This window comes from Rhododendron vialii, chromosome 3a (genome assembly GCF_030253575.1).
Source record: "Rhododendron vialii isolate Sample 1 chromosome 3a, ASM3025357v1".
In the NCBI taxonomy this organism is placed as follows: Eukaryota; Viridiplantae; Streptophyta; class Magnoliopsida; order Ericales; family Ericaceae; genus Rhododendron; species Rhododendron vialii.
Window position 1 is genome coordinate 22103369 of NC_080559.1, and position 12708 is coordinate 22116076.

Genomic DNA, 12708 nt, shown 5'->3' on the forward strand with positions numbered 1-12708 from the left:
GGCAGCACTCTTTAATTGCCTTAGAAAAATTGTGCAATCGCCAGAAATTTCTCAGAACTCTTGAAGAACAGGAAAAATTTCTTGGCAAAGCATGTGACCGGCCAGACTTATCTATAAGGTGCAAAGACAAAAAGTGTTCTTGCCGTCCCTCATATCGAAAATCCAAACACTTTCAAAAATGGAAGTTCCAATCTCCTGGCAAGTTTCTGAAATTTTCAAAATCTGGTAAGTTTTCACGCCAGAAAAAAATGGAAATTTTTCAAGAAGAAAAAGTTTAGAGGATAGCGAAAGTCTGATCGCTGCTACATATGTAGAAAGAATGGGCACTATGCCAAACAGTGTCCAAATAAAGCAGCAAGAGACAAAATGGTGAGCTCTTTGACTCTCATTGATCATGATCTTCAAGATGCCGATATCGAATCCCTATTTTCTATTGATGTTGAAGCAACAACTGAAGTAGTCCTGACATTTACCTTTGATGATTCAGATTAATCGGATTATTCTTCTGATGATTCTGAATCATTCCCCTGTGAAATCCAAACATTTGGGTTCTCAAACATCATGTTGGCTCAATCCTTAGCCAATGTCAAAATCTTGGTTGGGAACTATGAGAAACCTATACCAGTTATTGCTTTCTTTGATACTGGTGTTGCAGCCTCCATTCTCAACCCAGCAATTCTCCCCAGGTCCTATTAGCAATCGTGTTCAGACCCTTTACAATAGCCAATGGAGAAACTTTTGTCATCACTCTGATTAGTAAGCCAATAACCATCTAACTTTTTCCTAGATACACCATAAAACACCAAGTTTATGGTTTTGATTTCCTAGGAAAAGATTTATTGTCAAGCTTTGATATTCTTCAAAATCTCAACAAAGTCTCCTGGCTCAAAAAAGGCTTGAAATACAAAAATTATTTGTTACCATGGACCACTCAACCAAATTTCTTTTCCATAGAAAATTTCTCCTCCATCAAAGAAGTCATAATCCTAACTTCTTGTGCTGAATTCCATTATTAGTTCCTCACCAAATACTCCAACCCACTATGGAAAAACCCAGAATTCTTCATTTCTCTTCCTTTTAAGAAAAATGAAGATATCAACCCCACCAAAGCCACCCATCTTGGAATGAACCCAGAACATTATCAATTTATTTTCCAAGAGCTCCAGCAACTCTAGTCAGAAGGTTTGATTGAGCTCACAACCTCTCAGTGGGCATGTAAAGCATTTTATGTAAACAAAAAGACAGAGCAGATAAGAGGAAAGCTTTGCCTGGTTATCAATTACCAGCTTTTGAATTATTTTCTGTAAGATAACAAATTTCCTCTTCCTTGGAGAAGTATTCATGCCACTTTCAGTGGTCAGTTATGTCTTTTGGAATAAAAACAGCTCCATCCTTGTTTCAAAAGGCCATGATTCGGGTATTTGCTTCCATTCTGTCTTCAGCACTCGTCTACATTGATGATATTCTACTCTTTTCTCTAGATATTGAGTCTCATGCTGTCTTACTACAAATTTTTTATTCCCTGGTTCAAACTCATGGTATCATGCTCTCAAAGGAAAAGATGTTTCTTGCCCAACCAGAGATTGATTTTTTAGGGATGTATATCTCTAAAGGTCAATATACCCTTCAGCCTCACAGCTTGATCATTTTTCAGATGAAAATCTCTCAGTCAAACAAGTTCAACAGTTACTTGGAATTGTTAACTATATGACTGATTTCATCCCCAAACTTGCCCAATACTGTAATCGTCTCTCAGCTCTACTAAAGAAAAACCCTCCTCCTTGGTCAACCATTTGTACCAAAGCTGTCAAAGACCTCAAAGCCATAGCCAAAACCCTTCCTCCATTAACAATACCTTCAGATGGAAAAAGAGTACTTCAGATAAGCTTGCTTGAGCAACAACAGAAGTCTTCCTAATCCAGATGGTTCTATCACTTGGCGAAAGGAGTATCACACTATATTACTCTCTGCATATCCAGAGTCTCAGAGAATCCAGATCGACAGCGGGAATTATCTTGTCATGACTCAAACACTGTTCACGCAATGGATTGACGTCTGCAAAAGTTCCCTCATCTCTCCTCCATTATAAAACTGCAAATTGAAAATTCAATAATACATATCTAGAAGAATGGCGCCAGAATATTTCCTATCTTTTGGACCAGTATTACTTGACCGACAGAATTGAAGGCTACTATGGAGAAAGTGATTGGGAGTGACAACCATGTATTCATGTCAGCTGTTTCTTTTGTGTGGTGTATGTTTATTTGCTTTCATGAGTGAAAGAAAGTAATAAAGCTGCAAGATTCTTGCTACTTTAATTTTGCTCCTTTCATTTTATCTGGGGTTTGAAAAAGGAAGTTTTGATGGAGATGGTCTTTTTGGTGAAGGAAGAAAGGTTGACAAGCTCTCAAAAATATTAGACCTATAGTCACCAAATTCTGATGTAGGGTTTATGGGTAAGGGTTGAGACATTTGAAGATACTCAAAAAAAATTTGTTGAGAGGAAAATGCGAACATGTCAAATGGACTTTTTGTTGAGAATACTGTTGAGGTTGGAGAGATTGAAGTTGATTCTTTAGATATTTCATTTCAGTATCCTTTTGGTAAAAAGCTGTTGAAAATGCTTGGTTGGCATATGCCATCTGGAGAAGTTCTTGGTAAACATTTTAAATTTTTTGCTGCAAATCTCTGATAAGAAGTTCCAAGGATGATAACTTCTTATGGACAACATTCTTTAAATTTTGCTGAGAGTTAGCAATTTTCTAGAGAATTTTGTTTTGAGCCAGAGAATTTGCTGACTGCCAATTTATTGCTGCTTTTGCTGCTGACACTGCTTTGGTACTACCATCAGGGAGAATGGTAGTAGGGTCTGGAATTTTATGACGGTGGATTGTCCTTTCCTGAGAATTATGAAACTCCAAAGGAGAAAATTTTGCTTCAGTCCAATTAGAGGATGGGGTGAACATAAAACACCCACTGGGTTGAGCAGAAGGACCAACATCAGATGAGGGTTGAGCCTCAGTGGAGATTTACAAGGAGTGGGAGGTAACTGAGAGCATAATGGACATGGATCTTTAGAATCCTCTTTATCTTCTAGAAAATGTCTTCTAGACACTCATCGCAATTGCAAGTATCAAACTAACCATGTGTACACATTTTTTGTGGTACGTAATTGTACGTATTTGATTTTGTTTTTTTGTTTTTTTCTTTCCTATTTCTTCTTAACAGATTAAGCGTTCGGCATGTAGATGAGATTTCAAAAGATCAATACAGATAAAGTGGTGCGTTCACTTCCAGATAATTAGTACCAAACCTCTGTCAAACTCTCTTCATCTGGTTAGATTTATTTCGAGTTTTTTCTTTCTTTAGTTCAATGGAAACTACTAATAGATATATTTTGGCCCCGTTCCTCAATGGAAAATAAGTTCTTATTTTTGAAATTAAAAATTATATATTGTGAGGAGATGATTTGTCTCGTAAAATAAAAAATAAATACTTAAAAAATAAAAACCTTAGCGGAACTCTCTCTCTTTATCTTTCTATGCTATTTAAAGTATATATGTGTATTTTACATGTTCTAGAGGTGATGATCTACGGTTCGGACCTATGGAAGGGTTTTGATGGTCATTGTGTATGGTTGTTAGACGAAGAGAACAATACGAGTTTCATTTCTATTAATTATGGAAAATAATAATGCCAAAACTATTTTTGTTGGTGCTAAAATTCAAGTGCACAAGAAGCTTGTACCATGTGCAATGTATAAAACTTTTATGCATTGAAATTTTGGTACTAACAAAAACAGTTTTGACATTATCACTACCCTTTATTATTTATTCCTTATAATATCAATGTTTTGTGTCAGAAGTTGATCTATTTGTGTTATTTCCTTCGAAATTGCTACTCACATAACGTACAGACACACACAACTGCTGACGTCATACCAAAAACGACGTCGTTTTGTTTTTTAAAAAAAAAAAAATAGTCGGCCTTCCCTTCTCCCTTCTCCCTTCATCGTTTTGTTTTAAAAAAAAAAAAATTAGTCGCCCTTCCCTTGTCCCTTGTCCCTTGTCCCTTCTCCTTTTTCCTTCAGTTCAGTCATTCTCCTAATAATCGTGAACAAAGAACCCCCTTTCCCCTTCTTCCTCCATTGATGCTCAAAATTTTCAGAGAAAAGAAAGAGGGTTTCTCATATTTTAGAATTAGGGATTTCTCAAATTTTCGAATTAGGTTTTTTTTTTTTTTTTTGGCAGCACAACAGTTTAGGGTTTTTCAATTTGAAACCCACTAATTGATGAGGATGAGGAGTAAATAGTGGGGGTAATCTATCTATCTGAAATAAGGAAGGAGAGAGAGAGAGGGGGAGACAGAGAGAAGAGTACCCGTTGTTCGATCGAAGTGGCGTCCAAGGATACGGAAGGAGAGACACTCAACGGTTGTCTTCAGGTGTTCTTGTCGTCTTTGTTTGCGAGTCTTGGAGGGGTTTCCGATCATAGCCAAGGAGAGGAGGAAGAAGAAGAAAAAGAACCAGAGTCTGATATGGCTTCAAGAGTTGTTGGTGTTCTAAAGAACCAGAGTCAAATAGTAGGGTTTTTTTTAGCATCAATGGAGAAACCCTCTCTCTCTTCTTTGGAAATTTTTAGCGTCAATGGAGGAAGAAGGGGAAATGGGGTGGTTCTCTATTCACGATTGTGAGGAGAAGGACTGAACTTAAGGAGAATGAGAAGGGAAGGGCGACTGGGTTTTTTTTTTTTTAACAAAACGACGTCGTTTTGGGTATGATGTCAGCGGTTGTGTGAGTTATGTGTAGACCTAGGTAACAGGTCGTGTCGGGTCGTGTTCGTATCATGTCAATCGGGTTCGTATCACAAACCACCAACCCGAACCTAACCCATTTAGAATTCATGTTTCTCGAGTCGTGTCATTTTCGTGTTTCATGTCAAAAATGCTCAATCCTAACCCGTTAACTTCGTGTCCGGTTCGTGTCGTGTTATCGTGTCTGTTGCCTAACTCTATATAGAATTACAGATATACCACATATTATGTATATATGTTCATGTTAATGGGTGACATAGATTAGTAACCATGTTGGTTATGTCAATTTCGTGTCTCGCGTGTTCAACCCGAACCTGACCCATTTAGAATTTGTGTTCACGAGTCATGTCATTTTCGTATTTCGTGTCAAAAATGTTTAACCCTAACCCGCTAACTTCGTATCCGGTTTGTATCATATTATCGTGTTTCATGTTCGTTGCCCAGCTCTAATTGTGTGTGTACGTTGTGTGAGTAGCATTTTCCTATTTCCTTTTGCATGTGGCACAAGTACTTTTCGGGTACAAGAGAAACCTTCGCATTATCACGTGTCCAAGCCAATTCATACATATATTCTAGGATCCTGAAGTTAACGACCTTACAAATATGCATTTGTTCCAAAATTTTCTGTTGATAGTGAAAGTCTAAATTTGGGAGCTTGGGATATGTCTTTTGTGCCCGAGGGTAAATTCTGCACAAAGGGTCCCTGTAGAAAGCAATGCCCGCCAAAACAATGAGCATAGGAAAGCTCAAGCTAAAAGTGGGCAACCAGCAAAAAGTTAAATGGAAAATTTGCACTTACACCCCATATACTTACACGTTTTGGTAGATACACCCCTCGTACTTCAAATTTAGGCACTTACACCCCTTATACTTACGAGTGAAGTGCAACGCTTGGATGGCGTTAATGGAGGTCATGAAAAGACTTAAAAGCCCTTTCCCCACTATATATAGTCGCGAACCCTATATCTCTTTCTCTACGCTATATCCATTAGCGAACCCTATTTCAATCTCTACACTTCACAGACACAACTTTCTTTCCTAATTGTGAAGAAATCATCCCTCTGGCTCACGATCAATGGATTGAAGGAAGAGATATCTCAAAGAAACCAAGTTAGGTGCTGTCATCTACGTTTAATCTGAAAGATTATATAGGGTTTTACAGGTATGTGTGTGTGTGTGTGTATATATATAGCACTTCCTCTGTGGACGCCCGCAGAAGCAAAAAATGCGGACTTTTCATTTGAGCCGTTGGATCTCATCCAACGGCTGGGAAAAGAGAAGAGAATTCGCAGGTTAAAACAAGCCATGGGTCGGGTAAAGTGGTTCGCGGGTCATTCCGGGTTAAAACACACGGATCCCTTTTCCCTCACTTCTCCTTTTCCTGACAGACGAGTAGAGAGAGAAAACGGAGAGACAATATTCAAAAGACGAAGAAGAAATCGGAGAAGATCCAACGACGAAGAAGAAATCGAACAAGGTATCTCATTCTCTCTCTCTCTCTCGTTCCAAATTTACAAGAAGCAGAAACCCTAACCCTCTCCATTTTCCCCATCTCTGATCAGGGCTCGATTAGGTTTCGATTACAGCTCGATTTCAGAAACCCTACACGATTTGAATGAGGTAACTCCTCTCTCTCTCTCTCTCTCTCTTGATCTCTGTATTTTTTATTTCGAGTTAGGGTTTATTTCGTTCTTTAGATTATTTTTTTTTAAATTTCGAGAGTGACTCACATCTGGAGGAATTCCCCAACATTGCAAGTATTTCCCCAACATTGCTATTTCGGTTCTTGATATTTCCCCAACATTGCTATTTCTTGACTCTTGATGTCTTTTGATTGTTCATTTTCTGATCTTTTTCTGCCTGTCCGGAACTTTGAAAATCGGTATAAATTGATATTATGCTTTGTGAAACCAGATATGGAGATGGATCGACAAGAAGGAATATGTTTGTACACACCGGATTTTTTTTTTCCAGTTTGCTGTTTCTTTTTTTTCTTTTTATGATCTTGTTCTTCTTGTCCGAAACTTAGATGAATAATTGTTCTGATACGAGGGCAGCTGATTTTTGTGATATTTATGGGGGGTGACATTAACTAATGCATATTGCTTGCTTTTAGAGGTTAGGATTTAGTCATTGGACATGGGTTCAACTAGTTTCAAATTTCAAAGTTTATGCTTCGATCGAATTAGGAAAAAACTGTGCTCGGGGTGTCAAGGATAAATAGCAATGTAAAGTAATGGATAAGACTCTGAGAGCATGGTTAGTTTTCGAAAAACAACAAGACATCATTTCTAGCCTATAAAGATAGGTAGTGTCTATATCCCATCTGTCAATTTTTTTAAGGCAAATTCTAGTAGTTGTAAAATTTGTTTGAGGTCAAGTCAGACGATTGCATGTCCATTTGACGGAAGTCTACCCTGGTACTTCAAACAAACCAGTTTCTCTTAGTGTGCACGGTGATGGTTTATGATAAAAATATGGTTACCACCAGCTTTTGGGATGCATTTTGTATATCTTCACGAGTAGTTGAGTGCTCTTTCCTCTAAAATCCTGTTTTCTGTTTATTTGCTTATCAAGTTGAATTTTTTTCTAGGAATGGCAGAAAAAAGGTTCTATTATGTTGTTTTTGTTGGAAAGGTCCCCGGAATCTATGAAAGTTGGATAGCTTATAGCGAACAAGTAACTCGTTTCTTTGGGGCCGTATTTAAGAAGTATCTCTCATTGGAAGAGGCAAATAATGCTTGGACTGTGTATGTTGAAGCTCATTCCAATGTGCAATTGCTGTCTCCTCAACTTGCTCAACTCTCGACCGATTATCCACCTTTGCTCATACCCGTGCAAGCAAACATGGATGACCAAACTCATTCCAATTTGCCCAAACATTGCGTGTACATTGCAATGCTCACAGTTGGGGCTGTAATAGGAATTTTAATTTTGTTGGTCATCATGTATATTTTCTGCTAGTTGGTTTATGTAATGGTTATGTTTAACAAAATTTCTAGCTTGGAGAGAGATACTTTTGGTAGTTAGTTTTGTAATTGATATAATGTAATATTGGTGGCAAAGAATGAAAAGTCATCTTTGGCTGGATAATTGGTACCTCTTTATCTTGTGTTTCGTGAAACAATTAGGTTCAATATGAGAAGGTATTTGCATGCTAAAATCAGCTCAGTGATTAGAGATAGAGAGTGGAGTTGGCCCAGAAGTAGGAGTTCGGTTAGTCAAGAAATTTTGCAAGCTACACCAGCTTCCTTTATCCCGATCACTTGGCTGACTGGTTCGAACACCATTCGAGAGCAACTCAAGTTCATTATTTTGTTGCCGTAGTATGCAAGTATATCCCATCTGTTATTTGTGCATATTTATCATTTAAATGCTCTAGTGTGGTTTTCATTTTAATCCATCTTCGGAATTGCAACACGTACTTGCAACCATTGTCAAATATGACACAGCCACTTACCTTCAAAACCACAATCCAATCCTACAATTTTCATACGTTCTTCCAAACATGGTGCTGTTTTGTTTAATTTTAGAGGCACAACCTTACCAGAAAATGAAGCTAACAAGAACTTCAAATTGTTAAGTTACATCATCAATCTGGGGTAACCTTTTGTCCATATTCACAGTAAACTCAATACCAAAGCAAAAAAAATGGAAATTGGATATACCCATTTGCATTACAGAATTCAGATAGCCATGCATTACTCCCTACATTTAACTGTATGAGGTCCTCAAAATTCTTGCCACACAAATCAACAGCACAACAGCTTTCAACTCCAACTCCAAGTATCACAAACACATATATGTATGTCCTAAATCCAGTACAACAACAAGGAATCCAGTACAACTACAAATTCCAAAAGTGCACCAATTTGGACTTAATTTTGTCCAATGCATACAGATTCTAGTATTTTTTTCCCTCATAGTGTAAATTCCAGATTGTACCTGAGTTATCACAAAGTTGCCACTAACTTTCAACAATACAAAAAAACAAACTATAGTACGAGCACAATACATCCCATACATAAGAAAAAACATAGCTCTAGTTCCAAACAAGCACTAATCCGAACAGTTCCAAACAAGCAAATAACATTCAACGGGACACAACGGGATAGCAGTAGCCATGGCCAATGCAGCAACGTAGAGCAGCAACCTGTAGCAGAAGAGCAGATTGCTAGACTACACACAAAACAGCAGCAGGCAAGCACAACCGGCCATAGAACAGATCACTATCCAAAAACTATCCTGCAACCTGAATAAGTAATAATATCAATAGAAGAAAAAATAGGTAAGAACAACGAAAGAAATAAACTTAGATGTACCACAAACACTTACACTCATTGTCAACGTCAACGTCATCATCGTCCTCGTCCTCGTCGTCATCCTCGTCACTCATCCTAACATCTTGAGAAGAACTATGACACAAATACGACTATTAACATTTTAACAGCTAAACAATCAAATTTATGACAATGTAGAATTAAGAAACAAATACACGTACATGTTGAGAAGTTTTGTACAATTTCTTTTGTCATATGACAGTCCTATTAACCCACAACCATTACAACGCCTACTCTTCTTGACCACCTTCTCTTTTCCTCCCTTCAATCGCTTACCACAACCCTTTGCCCTAACTTGAAGCGAAACTTTAAAAATATGTTCACGAGGAATAGACACTTGGCTAGCACTAGCACTCAATTTTCCACCTTCGCTTCCAAGATTCATGGCACATAGCTTATTTCAAACCGAACCCAAAGCTTCTTCCAAAAGCTCACTTCCGTCTTCAGTTAATACGGCGTCATCAATTACACTAGAAGCAAGTTTGAAGAGCTTATTTCGCCTTTCGAACATAGAAGTGCCACATATTTCTTGGACAGAACCACCCAAATCATTTACAACTGTTCTAATTTTTGCCAATTTCCTCCACCTCATCAAAATTAACTCATCAGGCAGATCAAGAATCTGCATTCTATTGAAGTAAGCCAATAAATGCCAGCATGGAATTCCGTCAAATTCGAACAGCTTACAACTACAATTTACATGTTCTGATGACTTATTTACCAAAAGATTACGAACCCTTGAACCACTCACCTTTGCCCTCTGAATAGTGTAGAAACGATAGTGTTCATCCTCATGTGTTATCTTAACCATGTACGCCCCACTTTGGAAGAGTTCATCTTAAAACTTATGAAATATGGCCAATGTATACAACTCACTCATTGTGGACTCCATGGGAAATGATGTTGTCAGTTATGGCTTCTCATTGAGATCTTTATGATCCAAATCATATTCATTATGTCGTATGTGAGAAAGCCCCCTAGCAAACCGCGTGACAAAGTCGTACAATGAATTATTTAACGAAACATACTTCTTGAAGAAAGAATGAGAAATCTCAGCCCTTTGACTACTAGTCATGTGGGCGGAAAACATGTGTTTCATGTATGCCGGAATCCATCTCTCACGGATTTTGTACATGGCTTTCAACCATTCATTGGAGAATAGGTTGGCTTTCTGTACGACATCTGCCCATTTAGCCTCAAACTCTTCAGGGCTCTCAGAATTTCATATGCATTGTTTAAACTCGTCATAATGATCTTTATAAGATAATGCACTTATCTTTTCAGAAAATTTACTCACAATATGCCAAATGCAATATCAATGGTGTGTAGTTGGAAGAACATTAGCAAATGCCTTTGTCATCGCCGGATCCTGATCAGTTATGATCATTTTGGATGGGCCTCCTGGCATTGCTTTCAACCATTCTTTAAATAGCCACTCAAAAGATTCACTCGATTCGTCACTTAAAAGCCCACACCCAAATAGCGTAGTCTGCTTGTGGTGATTAACCCCTAGTACAGGTGCAAAGATCATACGGTATCGGTTTGTGTTGTACGTTGTATCAAAAACCACAATGTCTCCAAAATATTGGTATGACTTCCTAGCCGTGGCATCCGCCCAAAAACAATGAGTGAACCTCATTTCATCGTCTTTCTCCATTGTAAACATAAACCCTGAGTTCTTTTGTTGTTGAATTTGGAAATACTCATACAACATATCAGCGTCCTGCCCTAGTAACGCAGTCCTTATATCCCTTTCAGTGTTATAGAGATCTTGCAGTCCGGACCCAACATTTTCCAAACCTCCGGATTGCACCTCGAAAATACTCATTTGTTGTCAAGTTGGCACATTTGCTTATGATAGTTGTTCTGCCAAAGCTCTTTTGGTAGCTATCACTTTGCGATGAGATCGCAACAAATGCGTCCTCCCTGAAGACGTAAGAGGGTGGTTATGTGCCTCAACAAATTGGGAGACAACATACTTTTCACCGGACTTGGATCTCACAATAGCTAATTTCGCACCACAACCCTCTCTAATTATCCCCCGACGTCGTTTAGAGGATCCACTATTTTCTACAGGTTTTTTGGGCGCCGAGTGACCTTGTTTGCAGCAAACATACTATTTCCTAACGACTTCTTTACCCCCATTCTTCTTGCTAGAATGTTCTCGTATACCAAATCCTGATTATTTACCATAATTGTTGTAAAACTTATGAACGACGTCAAAATTGACAAACTCTTGATTAATTTTTGGTATCACGTCATTCTTAACTTGAGGAATGTAAGATTTTTTAGAAGAATTGGCAGATGATTGACATGTTTCAGATGGTAATGGTGAGACTACGTCCATTTCTTTCAAATTTTCCAAACACTGCATTATAAAATGAGAGGAAAATCACATAATTGAAGACTATAAACAGCCACAATGCAGCAGAGTCAACTCAAGAAAACTTGATTGCATGAACACTTGCTTTTTTCCAACATTTACCAACAAGCCGATACAAAAAAATTCAGTCAATTAACCTAGAATCAAACCAATCCTCATAAATCAGTTAGGGTTTCAAAAATAACCATTTTTTCTAGGAAAATAAAAACACTTCAAAAAAAATCCACAAATTTTAAATTCCAGAAAGAAAAAAAAACAGAAAGAAGAATATGCAAGAACAAGCAATATCCATTAGTTAATGTCACTCCCCATAAAGATCAAAGAAATCAGCTACCCTCTTATTAGAACAAATATTCAACTAAGTTCCGGACAGGCAGAAAACGATCAGAAAACGAACAATTAGAAGATATCAAGAGTCAAGAAATAGCAATGTTGGGGAAATACCAGCAATGTTGGGGAATTCCTCCAGATGTGAGTCACTCTCGAAATTTTAAAAAAAAAAATCTAAAGAACGAAATAAACCCTAACTCAAAATAAAAAAATACAGAGAGAGAGAGAGAGAGAGAGAGAGAGAGAGAGAGAGGAGTTACCTCGTTCAAATCGTGTAGGGTTTCTAAAATCAAGCTGTAATCGAAACCTAATCGAGCCTTAATCTTCTTTAATCGAGCCCTGATCAGAGAAGGGGAAAATGGAGAGGGTTAGGGTTTTTGCTTCTTGTAAATTTAGAACGAGAGAGAGAGATCGAGAGAGAGAGAGAGGGAGATACCTTGTTCGATTTCTTCTTCGTCGTTGGATCTTCTCCGATTTCTTCTTCGTCGTTTGAATATCGTCTCTCCGCTTTCTCTCTCTACTCGTCTGTCAGGAAAGAGAGAAGTAAGGGAAAGGAGATCCGTGTGTTTTAACCCGGAATGACCCGCGAACCACTTTACCCGACCCATGGCTTGTTTTAACCCACAAATTCCCTTCTCTTTTCCCAGCTGTTGGATGAGATCCAACGGCTCAAATGAAAAGTCCACATTTTTTGCTTTTGCGAGCATCCGCAGAGGAAGTGCTCTGTGTGTATATGTGTGTGTGTGTGTGTGTATATGCTTCTAGGGTTCTACAAAATCTACAGTATATATACATATTTTTCATGGGGAATTGCATGTGTATATGTTTGTGTATATTAAAGTA

At 38.0% G+C, this 12708-nt stretch overlaps 2 protein-coding genes and 1 long non-coding RNA gene across 3 annotated transcripts; 1 reads left to right on the plus strand and 2 right to left on the minus strand.

The window, feature by feature from the left end:
* The first annotated feature begins 1363 nt into the window (after window positions 1-1363).
* LOC131321216 (uncharacterized) lies at window positions 1364-7905 on the plus strand. Its single transcript, XM_058352218.1, has 3 exons — window positions 1364-1613; window positions 7406-7728; window positions 7879-7905. Exons 1-3 carry the CDS (start codon window positions 1364-1366, stop codon window positions 7903-7905), a joined length of 600 nt encoding a protein of 199 aa, XP_058208201.1.
* Window positions 7906-10062: 2157 nt separating this feature from the next.
* LOC131321217 (protein FAR1-RELATED SEQUENCE 3-like) lies at window positions 10063-10980 on the minus strand. The gene is made up of 2 exons (XM_058352220.1): window positions 10492-10980; window positions 10063-10365 (listed from the first exon to the last, which is right to left on the minus strand). Exons 1-2 carry the CDS (start codon window positions 10978-10980, stop codon window positions 10063-10065), a joined length of 792 nt encoding a protein of 263 aa, XP_058208203.1.
* A 1145-nt stretch (window positions 10981-12125) lies between these two features.
* Window positions 12126-12442, minus strand: LOC131320447 (uncharacterized). The gene is made up of 2 exons (XR_009198236.1): window positions 12302-12442; window positions 12126-12204 (listed from the first exon to the last, which is right to left on the minus strand). It is a non-coding gene; the product is annotated as an uncharacterized LOC131320447 (long non-coding RNA).
* Between the last annotated feature and the right edge of the window lie 266 nt (window positions 12443-12708).

What these genes read in the sequence shown, in the direction of transcription:
- LOC131321216 (XM_058352218.1), top strand. Translation starts at nt 1,364, where the DNA reads ATGTCTTTTGGAATAAAAACAGCTCCATCCTTGTTTCAAAAGGCCATG. An exon ending in AGGGATGTATATCTCTAAAG is followed by an intron (nt 1,614 to 7,405) that starts GTCAATATACCC and finishes ATTTTTTTCTAG; the next exon opens with GAATGGCAGAAAAAAGGTTC. An exon ending in CAATGCTCACAGTTGGGGCT is followed by an intron (nt 7,729 to 7,878) that starts GTAATAGGAATT and finishes TTGGTGGCAAAG; the next exon opens with AATGAAAAGTCATCTTTGGC.
- LOC131321217 (XM_058352220.1), bottom strand. Translation starts at nt 10,980, where the DNA reads ATGAGTATTTTCGAGGTGCAATCCGGAGGTTTGGAAAATGTTGGGTCC. An exon ending in TGACAAAGGCATTTGCTAAT is followed by an intron (nt 10,366 to 10,491) that starts GTTCTTCCAACT and finishes TGAAATTCTGAG; the next exon opens with AGCCCTGAAGAGTTTGAGGC.